The 15,487-nt window shown below is 45.7% G+C and overlaps 1 protein-coding gene across 1 annotated transcript in view; it reads left to right on the top strand.

Annotated features, from left to right (window-relative positions):
* The window catches only part of LOC131109381 (receptor-type tyrosine-protein phosphatase mu), a 110,735-nt gene that overhangs the window by 84,393 nt on the left and 10,855 nt on the right, over positions 1-15,487 (top strand). Inside the window, exons 22-25 of the mRNA XM_058061315.2 lie at positions 2,554-2,641; positions 3,189-3,265; positions 8,837-8,873; positions 14,434-14,531. Coding sequence (XP_057917298.2) covers positions 2,554-2,641; positions 3,189-3,265; positions 8,837-8,873; positions 14,434-14,531 — 300 coding nt within the window. The remainder of the gene's footprint in view (positions 1-2,553; positions 2,642-3,188; positions 3,266-8,836; positions 8,874-14,433; positions 14,532-15,487) is intronic.

Raw genomic sequence — 15,487 nt, forward strand, 5'->3', positions numbered from 1 at the left:
GACCCCCCCGGCCCCCCCAGCCCCCCCAGCCCCCCCAGCTATGTCTGTGAGGTGTTGGACATGCAATCTTTATGAAGCTTTAAAAAAATACTACATTAACAATACATTTGTACAACATTGAGACTTTTTTGGACTTTTGGAATCAAATATTCCCAAATTGACATGGAAACGTCCTCATTGTTGACCGCAGACGTTAGCAGGACGCTGAAGAACATCCTTCCCAGAAGCTTCATGAAGACCATGTGTGGCACACAAGAAGCACAATTGTTCCCTTTTTAGCTGCAATTTCTTCCCAATAAATGATCGGAATATTATTTCCTCATCACTTCCCAAATGGAATTGCAGCCCACAATTGTGCTTCTCTGTTATGTTGAATCCTTCTTTGTGTCTTCATGGAGTCACAGCGTTGATGTTCACTATTATTGTTATTATTATATATTATTATTACATGCATGAATTAGCCTCCTCATCTTAGCTTTTATTATATTTTCAAACGCATGGAAAAAGACGTGTTGATGTTTCCAAACTGCCAAAAAAGCAGTTTTCCTTTCATGAAATCTATGAAGTAATATGAATAATAATAATAATAATAATAGTAATATGAAATATGTTGTGTTGCTTAGTGGAGCAGATGTTCTTGCACTGCAGGAAGTAGACAGGGTCGCACTTAGGAAGCTAGAAGACAATGTGTCTCCTCATGTTTGACGTGAAGCCATAAAAGAGGAGGAGCTTATGATCCATCCGCTTGACTTCCTGCCATCTCCTACGAACGGATGGATGTCCTTTAGCATATTTAAAGGCTAAATGGACGGGATTTCATGTCTGGGAGATCTTTATTTGCCGCCCAGACCAATGAACGCCACGGTGATTGAAAGCGTAAAAAGAAATGTACCTTCCTTCCTGCTACCAGCTGCTAAAGCGGCGGCCCCGCCTCCCACCGCCAGCACGCATCCAGAATGCTAATGTAGTACTTCACTTTGCCAGGACACGTTGGCGTTGGCGTGTGGCGTTTGGGTGCAGGCGGATCAGTGGACTAGCCCAAAGACGACAACAATGGCGTTTGTTCAAAACCTTTACTTGTTAACAGTAATATTGTAGTTGTCAGAAAAAATACTGTAGTTGTTAGCGATACCGTCATAGTTGTCAATGATAACATAAATGTTAGCAATACCATCATAGTTGTCAATGATAACATTGTAGATGTCAGCGATACCGTCATAGTTGTCAATGATAACATCGTAGATGTCAGCGATACCATCATAGTTGTCAATGATAACATCGTAGATGTCAGCGATACCATCATAGTTGTCAATGATAACATCGTAGATGTCAGCGATACCATCATAGTTGTCAATGATAACATCGTAGATGTCAGCGATACCATCATAGTTGTCAATGACATAACATAAATGTTAGTAACCATAACATTGATGTTTGTGATAATATAGTGTTTTTTTAGCGATAACATGGTAGCTAACTAGAGCACAATAATATTGTAGTTGTTAGCGATAACATAGTGGTTACTGAGAGCATTGTTGTTGTTAACAATAACATTGTAGTTAGCAGTATAACATATTGTAGTTGTTAGCGATAACATAGTGGTTACTGAGAGCATTGTTGTTGTTAACAATAACATTGTAGTTAGCAGTATAACATATTGTAGTTGTTAGCGATAACATCGTGGTTACTGAGAGCATTGTTGTTGTTAACAATAACATTGTAGTTAGCAGTATAACATATTGTAGTTGTTAGCGATAACATCGTGGTTACTGAGAGCATTGTTGTTGTTAACAATAACATTGTAGTTAGCAGTATAACATATTGTAGTTGTTAGCGATAACATCGTGGTTACTGAGAGCATTGTTGTTGTTAACAATAACATTGTAGTTAGCAGTATAACATATTGTAGTTGTTAGCGATAACATCGTGGTTACTGAGAGCATTGTTGTTGTTAACAATAACATTGTAGTTAGCAGTATAACATATTGTAGTTGTTAGCGATAACATAGTGGTTACTGAGAGCATTGTTGTTGTTGTTAACAATAACATTGTAGTTAGCAGTATAACATATTGTAGTTGTTAGCGATAACATAGTGGTTACTGAGAGCATTGTTGTTGTTAACAATAACATTGTAGTTAGCAGTATAACATATTGTAGTTGTTAGCGATAACATCGTGGTTACTGAGAGCATTGTTGTTGTTAACAATAACATTGTAGTTAGCAGTATAACATATTGTAGTTGTTAGCGATAACATAGTGGTTAACAATAGCATCGCCATTGTTAAAATGAATATTGTCGTTAGCAATATAACAGTGTAGTTATTATCAATAACATGGTAATAACTTTCTAGTAATAACATCACATCCCAAATGTTGTAGTTAATACCGACTTAGTATTGCTAACAATGGCGTTGCAGTTAGCAATAACAATGTAGTTGTTAGCATTAACAATGAAGTTATTAGCGACAATATAGCGGTTAGCAATAACATCTGAGTTGTTAGCAATTAAATCAATGATCACATGACATGCCCCCCCCCCTTTTTTTTAACAGAGCTTCTTTGAGGGGCAGTCGGCTCCGTGGGACTCGGCCAAGAAGGATGAGAACCGCATGAAGAACCGATACGGGAACATTATTGCATGTATGTACATCAATTTACTGCTCCCCCACCCCCACCCCCACCCCCACCCCCTAAACCTCCCCCGCATTCCTCCATGGTGCTGTCTGATTTATTGGCCTGGCTTTTTTTTGGGGGGGGGGGGGGTAAGTGGTCAGTGTAAGGTGCTCAGGCAAAAGACTTTTATTATCATCCAGCAGAGCTGCTGTGATGCTAACGTCCTGACATTAGCTTTTAAAAAAAGATTTACATTTTTCCATATGTTTTAGTTGCGACTCTGTGGAGACAACAAATGTCAATCAAAAGGCCTTTTGGCAAATCCTTCCTAACCACGTTGAAGCCAAAGACTTGGTTCAAGTCTTATTTTGTATTTCCTCGCTTCCATCTGCCCCACCCCCCTCTTCAGTACCTCCTCTTCCTCCTCTTCCTCCTCTTCCTCCTCTTCCTCCTCTTCCTCCTCTTCCTCCTCTTCCTCCTGTTCCTCCTCTTCCTCCTCTTCCTCCTGTTCCTCCTGCCACGCGCCGGCCTGCTTGATTCCAGCGTGCTTCCTTCCTCTCTGCCTCTTTTCCAGATGATCACTCCCGTGTGAGGCTGCAGGCCCTGGAGGGGGAACAGAGCTCCGATTACATTAATGCAAATTACGTTGATGTAAGTACAAACACCAGCCAGCGCCACCGACGCAAAGGTCACCGCGCTTCCTCTCGGGGGTGGGAGAGGGCGGCGGGCCCGTCGTCGCCGGGGGTCCGCGGGGGAGGCCACCGTCGCACGCAAACACACACACACACACACAACCTTTATACAGCACGGTACCGTATGACTGCGGGGTTAAATGAAGAGGAATAAAGATCAGACTAACAATACACGCCTTGGAATAAACACCATTCCAAGGAATGGAGGAATAAACACCATCCCAAGGAATGGAGGAATAAACACCATCCCAAGGAATGGAGGAATAAACACCATTCCAAGGAATGGAGGAATGGACACCATTCCAAGGAATGGAGGAATAGACACCATTCCAAGGAATGGAGGAATAAACACCATTCCAAGGAATGGAGGAATAGACACCATTCCAAGGAATGGAGGAATAAACACCATTCCAAGGAATGGAGGAATAAACACCATCCCAAGGAATGGAGGAATAAACACCATTCCAAGGAATGGAGGAATAGACACCATTCCAAGGAATGGAGGAATAAACACCATTCCAAGGAATGGAGGAATAAACACCATTCCAAGGAATGGAGGAATAAACACCATTCCAAGGAATGGAGGAATAAACACCATTCCAAGGAATGGAGGAATAGACACCATCCCAAGGAATGGGACAGCCTGGCACCAAAGGAAATACCAGGGTAAACATTCCCCCCTTCATGGACATCCGCCCAAAAGGCTTCACTACACATCTTCAAATTTCTCCTCAGTATGCTAACCTAGCATGATTGAATGGTAGCGCTTCTGTCATTGGCTGACCACCAGTCCGGGGTGGACCCCGCCTCTCACCCAAAGACAGCTGGGATAGGCTCCAGCGTACCCCCGCCCTGGTGAGGATAAGCGGTAACATCAAGAATTTTTTTTTTAGCACCCTCGTTCTGCACGCGTGCCAACTCCAGAAGGTACGGTGCATGCCCTGGGGTGTCTTAGCACGCCTTCACGCCGCTCTAAAGTCATTAAAAAGTAGCGTGAGGCCCCCCCGCACCCCCGCCCGTTAACAACAGATCCAACTCACTTAGGCGCCGCCTCCTGGTCTGACCTGATTTATGGCGGAGGAAACGAGAGGCAGCCAACGGGAGCGCCACCCCTTCCTCTCCCCGCCAGCGAGATGCTTCCTCTGAGGCTAATAGCCTGCCGATGTACCTGCCTCCATAAGTGCCCCCCCGCCCTGCCTAATGTGGCCATTTGTAATCTCTTGTTCCGCCCCCAAACATGGATTCATAATGCGAGGTGTGCCAGCCCTCAATTATTTACCTTTGCTGCGTTGGCTTTTATGCTCCATTATGCTGCCGGCACAACAAGTCAGACAAACACGGCTACAAGCCTTTTCAAGATAATGCATGCATATTAAACAGGACCCCCCCACACACCCCCCCCCCCCATCTTCTTCTCAAGTGCTCATAAATGGAGACATATGGGTAACGATGGTTTTTACTCCCCGGCAAGCTCTTTAACTCATTGGAAGTTCCTGCTGCTCTTCTTATTGCACGGCCACGGGAGATGATGATGATGATGATGATGATGATGATGATGACATCATGATGACGATCATATGCAGCCCAAACATGCCATTAGGCTAATAAACATCATCCCCGACTGTAATCATAATATAATAATAACAATATGATAACAATAATAATGTTGCTACATCCTTCTCCTAACGTTCCGTGATATCCTCACCTCATTCCCATTTTTCCCAACAGACTTTCACTTTTGCAACTTGACTTTGTTTTCTTTCATCTCGTCATCTTACAACTTTAAAAATGCCTTTTTTTAATATTTCAAGTCTATCCTACTTAAGCGACATTATTTTTATATTATATTTTATATATTATTATTTTATTATTTTTCCACTTAATATTATACGTTTATTCTCATAAAAGTGCAACTTTTTTTAGTTCTAACTAGTTGTTAGAATCCGACTTTGACTTTATTCCTATGAAGGCGTGGTACAAGTGCAAACATCCACGTTACAACATGTGATAACGTAGCAAAAATGGAGGCTAAAATCAAATACATGTGCTCATCAGATATGACGCTGATTGTTGATTGCTTGATTGTGGAGCCCATGGACAGATCACGTCAATATACCGTAGCAACACATGGAAGAGGAAATATTTTCCTCCTCATATTTTGATGTTATTCTTTTTGCAATGTTTTAGGTTTTGTTGTTCAATTGTGTTTTTAGAATGTGCCGCAGCCCGATAAAGAAACCATTGTGGGCTGCATACGGCCCCCAAGCCGCCCTTTGGACCTCCCGGTGCCCCAACCAAATAACCCCTGCACTATGCTGCCATGAACGGTGCCTTTTCGCCTTTTCTTGCAAACGAAGATGTACCATGCATGTGATAGTGGGGGGTGGGGGGGGTGGGGGGGTGGCCGTCTGACCTGAAGCTACTAATTAGCGTTGACATTTAGAACCCCACAACTGGAAGTTTCAGGCTTTCCTCATTGAAGAGATTTATTGCTATGCCAACATGATGAATGATGAAAACATGCCTGATTATTCATCAAGGACCCTTTTTAATATTGGAGTACTACCTTTTATTATTTAGGGATGCAATTATACAACATTGCTGACTATTGCTTGGTATTGCTTGGTAGTGCTTGGTAGTGCTTGGTAGTGCTTGGTATTGGTTGGTAGTGCTTGGTAGTGCTTGGTATTGGTTGGTAGTGCTTGGTAGTGCTTGGTAGTGGTTGGTAGTGGTTGGTAGTGCTTGGTAGTGGTTGGTATTGGTTGGTAGTGCTTGGTAGTGCTTGGTATTGGTTGGTAGTGGTTGGTAGTGGTTGGTAGTGGTTGGTAGTGGTTGGTAGTGCTCGGTAGTGGTTGGTAGTGCTTGGTAGTGCTTGGTATTGGTTGGTAGTGCTTGGTAGTGGTTGGTAGTGGTTGGTAGTGCTCGGTAGTGCTCGGTAGTGGTTGGTAGTGCTTGGTAGTGCTCGGTAGTGGTTGGTATTGGTTGGTAGTGGCCACTAGCTGGGTGATGAGACGATAGCCGATGCTAATGTGAGTCTTCTCATGTCTTCTTCGCATCTAAGACGTCTTTTTTTTTAAACACCAATCCTGCAATGGGCCAAACAGGTTTGACAAAAGTGTCATGTTTACCTGAAATATTTGGTCCAATTTCAATAAAAAAAGAGCAGTAGTAATGCTGGCAACCGGATCATTTGCAAAGCTGCACATTTGTATGTGGCACAAACATCCCTATTAGCAAAGTACAAAGTATGAAGATGATCATCTCTGCCCATCACTTGTATGAGTTGTCTGTGACTGAGTGGCACTTCCTTAGCCTCCTTATATACGTATGATTCCTAAAGGAAGACGCCTTGCTTACATACGTCAGTCTTTACAATCCCACCACATTCTAGAGCGCGGACATCACATTCATAACAATATTGAATATATTTATCATAATATACTATAGAAGCTTGTGTTGATATCAAAACGTTGACATTAGTTCAATTGGAGGACCAAATTAAGCTGAAGAAATTGAACCAGCATCCCATTGGTCTGCCACTATTGTCCAACGTTTATGGCGGGATATTCCTACTCATCATCTCCTGATCAGGAAATCCAAATGGGAGCCTGTGGGCAGGCTTCCTCCTCGCCGCCACTGGAACAAAAGGAAGTGATCAGAGGAAGAAGCAAGGCATCAAAAAGCCAAACATATTAAATTCCCTTTTAGTTCCATGATTTATTCCTCCATCCGCCTTCTTTTGTTGGCGTCTCCATCGCATGCTTACACTTGTGTCGGCCTCCTTTCCTTGGAAATGTTGGAGGCGGTGATTGTGCACCTGACACCCCCCCCCCCCCCACAAGCCCCCCCACCTCTAATCCAGGAGCTAACATGAAAGCACAAATAAAAGTCCCGCTCGGCCGGCAGATAAAGAAGTCATTAAAAATGGAGGAGGAGAGAAAGGGAAATATCCTTTTGTGTCTGCTTCCCTTCGTTAATCAGCGTCCCGCTTCAATTGAATATGAGTGAGATAAGCAGCGGGGGGGGGGGGGGGCTGGGGGGTGCAGGCAAGGATGACGGGATGAAGAGCCTTTAAGTCCTCCTGATGTTTTGTTTCCCGCCTGGCGTCTCAGGGGACAAGACAAGGAATTGGACAAACGCAAGTTGAAGGGATTAGCGTAATCCCGGAGACTAGGAAGCTGTTGTGGCCAAGATGGCCAAGATGGCCAAGACGGCCAAGACGGCCAAGATGGCCAAGATGGCCAAGACGGCCAAGATGGCCAAGACGGCCAAGATGGCCAAGACGGCCAAGATGGCCAAGATGGCCAAGATGGCCAAGACGGCCAAGACGGCCAAGATGGCCAAGACGGCCAAGACGGCCAAGACGGCCAAGACGGCCAAGATGGCCAAGATGGCCAAGACGGCCAAGATGGCCAAGACGGCCAAGATGGCCAAGACGGCCAAGATGGCCAAGACGGCCAAGACGGCCAAGATGGCCAAGACGGCCAAGACGGCCAAGATGGCCAAGACGGCCAAGACGGCCAAGACGGCCAAGATGGCCAAGATGGCCAAGACGGCCAAGATGGCCAAGACGGCCAAGATGGCCAAGACGGCCAAGATGGCCAAGATGGCCAAGACGGCCAAGATGGCCAAGACGGCCAAGACGGCCAAGATGGCTGCTGTTAGTTGAATCTGACGGATTGCGTGTGCGTCGCTCGTGCTCACGCCTTTTTTGGAAGAAAGCTTGAAAGGCTCGTTTTAAGTCAACTATGGCGACTTCATTCATGGATGGAATTGGAGAAAAGATCAGGGGTGGTCATGATGCGGCGAGGGGGCCATTTGCAGTTCACGGTTGTGTGGGATAAAAAAAGAGTTTAGCCTTGGAGCGTCTGGAATGGAAAGCACATGGGTGCTAATTTTCATCTTCAGCCCCTTGGGGCAACATTACTCGGACCCCCGTGTCCGAACCCCCGTGTCCGAACCCCCGTGTCCGAACCCCCGTGTCCGAACCCCGTGTCCGAACCCCGTGTCCGAACCCCGTGTCCACCTCAACAATGTACTGTGCGAATCTCGAATGGAATCCAACTGAATCTCGGCTCAGTCCATATTAACGCGGATAGGAACGCCGCCACACGGACAAAATTTGGAATAAACCTGCAATAAAAGTTTGCACCTCGACACCCACTTTTACCAGAATGAAGCCCAGGAATGAGACGGACGGGGTGCTGGAGCCTATCCCAGCTGACTGTGGGCAGGAGGCGGGTACACCCTGGACAGCCAATCACAGGGCATCATGCTATCTTATGTCATCATGCTATCAACGTGTTAGCTTCCTACCGCTAAACATTTGAAATGTTGACATCAACATAATATTTGTGGTAGGTTTATACTTTGCAGAAAGAGATTCTGCAGGTGTACTTAATGTTATATTCATAGTACGTAGTGCATAGTATGTACCGTATGTACCGTATGTACTGTATGTACCGTATGTACTGTATGTACTGTATGTACCGTATGGGAGTCTGACATTTATTTGTTGTATTTTGTGCAGGGATACCACAGGCCAAATCACTACATCGCCACTCAAGGTAAGAAATACTGTTTTCCATACATGCTTGGTTATTGGTTATTAGTTATTAGTTATTAATTATTGGTTATTGGTTATTATACGCTTTCATGTATTTTTCTAATGAAACATTTTAAATCAGTCCATTTAAATACCGAAACAGGACAAAATATGACAAGTAGAAACCAGCAGAGGCTACCGCCACGCTACGTGGGCAATAATTATGCATACGCAGCCCTAATATACTTTTAGATTATATATATTTATTTATTGATATATATTCTATATATCTATTCCTATATATTCTAGGCCTCTCAGAAATAGGGCATTAACAGCGGTAACTCGTATATTTGATTAATGATGTTTTATTTGTTTTGTGTAATTGACACACACGCACCAGAGCAAAGTTGTAATAACGGCAGATGATACACACGCACCAGAGCAAAGCTGTTATGATGGCAGATGATACAGACAATTACTACTAGTTCGTGTCTCTGCAGTCCTTTAAAAGCCACCGAGTGTACTTGGTGTACATGTACTGGTGTACTTGGTGTACATGTACTGGTGTACTTGGTGTACATGTACTGGTGTACTTGGTGTACATGTACTGGTGTACTTGGTGTACATGTACTGGTGTACTTGGTGTACATGTACTGGTGTACTTGGTGTACATGTACTGGTGTACTTGGTGTACATGTACTGGTGTACTTGGTGTACATGTACTGGTGTACTTGGTGCACATGTACTGGTGTACTTAGCCAAAAGAACGTGGTGAAGAAAGTAGGAGCGGTGTATTTGCGGCGGAGGGAGGTAGACGTTGTGCTCAGGGCCAGTTGGGAGTTGCATTAATGAGTTGTTGATTAGCGCGGCCGGCGCCTCTCCTCCTCGGTGTCTCAATTAACGCGAGCCCAAGTTTGCTCTCCTCCACCACGTCGCAGCAAACACGCTGCGCTAATCCCGCCTCGCCTCGCCTCGCCTCGCCTCGCCTCGCCTCGCCTCGCTACTCGGGATCCGTTTATCCATTTCTGCAACGTCGGAGTTGATCTATCGTCAAAGTTGTGTTGTGTGGTACTTTGTCTTGAAGGACAGAGGACACGTGTCAATCATACCCATCTAGTGTGCTGCCCACGGGCTATGCTCCAAGTCTAACCAGGAAGTGGCTTTGTCCTAGGAAGATGATTTCGTATATGGTGAATGGAGAGATTGGAAGTAAGCATGTCTGAAGAACATATCTTATATGTACATTGGGCTTATTTGATTGTATTGCTTATTTATATGATGTTATTTGTGGGTGTGAGGATGATTAGCTCTGAGCCTCAGACTGCTAATGTTTCATGTTGATTAGTTATTTTCCTGGAAAGACGCATATGTGCCTTGGAAAATGAATATTCATAAGTAGTGGCTAGGTGATCCCCAAGATGGACCAAAACAAGTATCAATCTGCATTTGAATTCAGGAAGAAAGCATTTGGACTTCATAAGCTTGGTTCCCCAGCCGCTCCTCCTCCACTCACATGTGGAAACATCTGGATTCCTGCTCTGGTTTTTCATGGGGGGGCTGGAGATGAGAGGCCTCCCCAAGTGACAACCCACCAGCTCTCCGACACAAGTCATTAAAAAAGTGGAACAGAATTCCTCTTTGGAAAGATTGTACTTCCTTAAAGCTTCGTTGGCAGCTAATTGCTCCCTCCAGCTCTGCCATTGCTAATGCTAATGCTAATGCTAATGCTTCTATTTGCTACGGATGGACCACAATTGGAAAGTGGCAGCTGTTAGAGGAACAATATGTACTGACCAGCCACACTACCACCACAGGATATGGACCTACCTACCACACTACCACCACAGGATATGGACCTACCTACCACACTACCACCACAGGATATGGACCTACCTACCACACTACCACCACAGGATACGTTCCTACCTACCACACTACCACCACAGGATACGTACCTACCTACCACACTACCACCACAGGATATGGACCTACCTACCACACTACCACCACAGGATACGTACCCACCTACCACACTACCACCACAGGATATGGACCTACCTACCACACTACCACCACAGGATATGGACCTACCTACCACACTACCACCACAGGATACGTACCTACCTACCACACTACCACCACAGGATACGTTCCTACCTACCACACTACCACCACAGGATATGGACCTACCTACCACACTACCACCACAGGATATGGACCTACCTACCACACTACCACCACAGGATACGTACCTACCTACCACACTACCACCACAGGATACGTACCTACCTACCACACTACCACCACAGGATACGTTCCTACCTACCACACTACCACCACAGGATACGTTCCTACCTACCACACTACCACCACAGGATACATTCTTTGACTTCCTCCCACACTACCACCACAGGATACGTTCCTACCTACCACACTACCACCACCTAAAGGCCCTGTGAGACAAGTGCGCCCACCCCCCACCCCTGCTGATGAAAGCAGCAACGTCATGAAGGTTCTGGGCGCCGCTCTCCTCAGCCGGAGCTGGGAAGGAAACGGCGCTCATTAGTTTTAGGGTCGTCTGACGAGCGCCCTGGGCGGCGTCAAGGTGAAAACGGCAGGTGGAGCAGCTGTCACCCCATAAAAGCCTCATCACCCCGCCTCATTACGGCGGGCTGCAGCCCATTTAGTCGGCAGATTAAACGCCTCACCTTGGTGGCTTTTTACAAGCCCGTCATCGTTTCAGTCGCCGTGAGACGTCGCCGTGAGACGTCGCCGTGAGACGTCGCCGTGAGACGTCGCCGTGAGACGTCGCCGTGAGACGTCGCCGTGAGACGTCGCCGTGTCCTGCCAGCTTCCATCCTCACCTCTGACCTTTGCTGCTCTTTCCCTCCACCAGGGATGTCTCCTGAAGGCTGGGAGCTGGAATATTTACTGGTTGGCATTCCAAAGCGACCTGGAACACAACAAATCAATGCTAAGCCAGCATTCCGGCTGCTAAAATGTTCCGACTGTGTTTATTAATGGGTGCCGAAGGAATGCGGCTCGCCGTTTAGGCGGCTGCTGATCGCCGTCTGCGTGGCTTTGGGATTTCCGCCGCCGCCATCCCACTCCCTGAAACACTGCGGCAGCATCGTCATCCTCTGTCAGTTGAGAGGAATCCTTCTGTGAAGTTCCTCCAAACTTCTGCACATAAAAAAGAGCTACGCTCCTACCTCGGCGTTCCCGAGCGAGCGCTCAAACACTTTTGACTTCCTCCGAGTCCTCCGTTTCAGGCTGGGAGCGACCCCTCGGCAAGGTTGTCTGACGGAGCATGCTCGTTTGTGGCGCACAGGAGAAAAATACGCCTCGTTAGTGGCGCTAATGTGCTAACCTGTTTCTGATACGTACATAACACGCAATCATTCGCCACAAAGACTAAACCTTGTTTTTGGTGGGAAAATGTGCTACATTTGTATTTCCTATTTCCTACAATTGGAATGATATTCCTTAGTTAGTATGTCTGTGTATTCCTGATAGCCTTGGGCATCGGTATGGCTGATAGACGGCTTTAATCTCTCACTTCCGATATCCGTATCGGTATCGGCAGCATAAAATCCTGATTGGAAAATCTCTCATTAATTGATCTCCAATTGTCCTATTAGCTATTTGGAAGCCAGCAGAAATTGGGAAAATATTCCCTGAGCAATTTTCTAAAACTGTACTACTACTACTACTACTACTAAGTAATACTGTACTTTTTCAATACTGACAATTGGATATCATGGCCATAGCAACAAAATATGCTTTCACTGATATCACTGATATCCCATGGTTCTTGTCTTATGTTGTGGTCATCGTATTTGGTACTTACTAGTACTACTAGTACTTACTAGTCACATTAAAGGTCATGGTACAGCTCAGGTAGCTGTGATATCGATATCTGATACTGTGGACTAAAAATAATATGTCCCACACCTGATATCTTCAATAGAGTCAGGGTGGTGCAGTGGTTGGCGTTCTGGAGCAAACGCCCCGGGTTTGAGTCCCCGCTAGTAAGCATCGTCGGTATTCGTCAGGAAGAGCAACAAACAAAGGAAGTTGAGGAAGTTCTCAATTTCAGCCGTTTGTCCACTTCCTGTCATCTTGTTTGGCACCGCCAAGGCTTTGTCCGCCATCACAATAATAATCATAGTAATAACCATCATAATAATAATCATAGTAAAGATAACCATGCCCCAGTGCTACCTCCACACCAGCTGTCCTGCTTCTCACTTGCCCAAACTTCTCGCCGTAGCGTAGCATCCGCCGCCACCAGGCCTCCCCCGGGGGCCGGCGTGGGCGGACGGGTGGGCGCTCGGAGCTTGCAGTTTGTTGGCGACGCCGCGCTGACTGGGCCGGGAGATCCTCCAAACGTCTTTGGAAATGGGAGAGCGACTGGAAATAAGAGGAGTTGATGGAAGAAATATGAGAAATGTGATATTTCCTAGCTGTCAGGAGGCTCACACGGGTTTTATCCTGATTGGTGGCTAAAAACAAGAAAGACCACGTGGAGGGGCCATCGTGGAAACTCCTCGTTTGTGTCTAATGAAGTCCACTTTGACACCAGAAGTAATGGGACGCATTCAACTTCTTTCCTCATTTTCTCCTCAAGGTCTCGGCAAAATCGAGACACACGTTAAGGAACTTTTTGTTCAGTGGTGGTTTTCATCTTGGAACTGGGCCATGCAGGCCATTTTGGTCCAGCGGCATGAACACTGACCTTCACTCAGGCAAGTGAGACCTGCAGTGTGGGGTCTTTTGTGACCTCTTGGCTGCGCTCCACTCCCGGGAAGGACAACAACTCCCGGGAAGAACAGGACACATTTGGTGCCGTTTTAAGCCTGAAAAACAAACCGTAAAACCTAAGTTCCAAATCATTTTTTAAAAATGTCTGACATGGAATGAGTTAATAATAAAAAGTGTAATAGTCATTAGGTTTCAACTATTGAATGGAATTATTTGATCTTTTTATGATGAAATGGAGTTTGGGTCATACAGAATGTCAGTACAAGAATGTTTGTGTTTTTGTCTGATTGGATGAGTTAGTTGTGGTAATTAGTTAAAGTTAGTGCATCTGCATGATTGTACTTATTCCTCCTGGCAATTGGGGGCGGGAGGGGTGGGGGGGGTTCATTAGAATGCTGTCAACTATGTCAAAATTTGCATTTGCTAATTAATTTGGAATAATTCCATTCTGCCTTTTGATTAAGCAAATGTTCATCGTCATTCTAATTAACCTGTGTAATAAATGAATGAACTCTTTCTTCATCTACAATTATTGCTCTCCCCCCCCCCCCCCCACCTTGTTTCCAAAGTGCTTCAGCTACCAAAGATTCCTTCTTTTCCAAACATGAAACTGAAACTCTCCTATGAACAAATTCATCTCATGTTATTTTTTCTTTTCTTGTCATTTTTAGTAGCACCTCCTTTCATGTGCAGGAGTTGGTTAAACTGGGGGGGGGTGAGAAGTGCTCGAGTTTGACCTTGAAAAATCTGCATGGATTAAGTAAAGCATAAGAGCTTTATTGTGAAAGGTTGTCAAGGTGTGCTTCCTGTCCTTCCAGGCCCCATGCAGGAGACGGTGTTGGACTTCTGGAGGATGGTGTGGCAGGAGAACACGGCTGCCATCGTCATGGTGACCAACCTGGTGGAGGTGGGCAGGGTGAGTACCCCCCCCCCCCCAAGAGCTGATGGATGAGCTTCGTTAGCACATTCGGGTAGCAGTGGAGGCTCCGCCTCCCCAGCGTGCTTGAGGGGAGCGTTCCATAATATTTTTTATTTGCTGTCATTTGTGGCACTAACTTGAGCCGAGCGTGGAAGTTGATCATTCCGACACATTGTGGCGGAAACACGAACGCACGTCTAAATTCTGCTGATGTGAACGTTGCAGCTTTGTGGTGATTCATGGCCGCCCTCTCCTGGTACCTCATTAGGGCCCTTCCTGTGCAGACACCCAGCCCCGCCCCTCCTCTTCCCCACACCTGCTTAGCAGCGCAGGAGGAGGAAGGGGAGTGGGGGGGGTCTACCCACAGGGGGCCCCCAGAGCATCTGCTATATGATCCCCGTCCAATGGAGGCTGAGTGGAGCTTCCTCGTAAAGGCGCTGTAGCGTAGCACAGCGGGCCATCTGCTGCGTCCATGGGCTGATGAATTTGGGGAAACGCTCTGCCTCTGTACCGGCTGGGGGGTGTAGGAGTATTTCATTTGTTGGAAGATTTCAAACTTCCTACTTTACCATCAAGTGCACGTGCACACATGCACTTCCACGCACACATGCACTTCCATAGAAAGTCTAAAAACTCACAGGAACGACCTGTGGAAGCCATACTGCAGTATTCATACTGTAGTATTCATACTGCAGTATTCATACTGTAGTATTCATACTGTAGTATTCATACTGCAGTATTCATACTGTAGTATTCATACTGTAATCATACTGTAGTATTCATACTGCAGTATTCATACTGTAGTATTCATACTGTAATCATACTGTAGTATTCATACTGTAGTATTCATACTGTAGTATTCATACTGTAGTATTCATACTGTAGTATTCATACTGTGGTATTCATACTGTAATCATACTGTAGTATTCATACTGTAGTATTCATACTGTAGT

The sequence above is a fragment of the Doryrhamphus excisus genome, linkage group LG2 (assembly GCF_037039965.1).
Source record: "Doryrhamphus excisus strain RoL-2023G ecotype Guam linkage group LG2, RoL_Dexc_Guam_v1.1, whole genome shotgun sequence".
Classification (NCBI taxonomy): Eukaryota; Metazoa; Chordata; class Actinopteri; order Syngnathiformes; family Syngnathidae; genus Doryrhamphus; species Doryrhamphus excisus.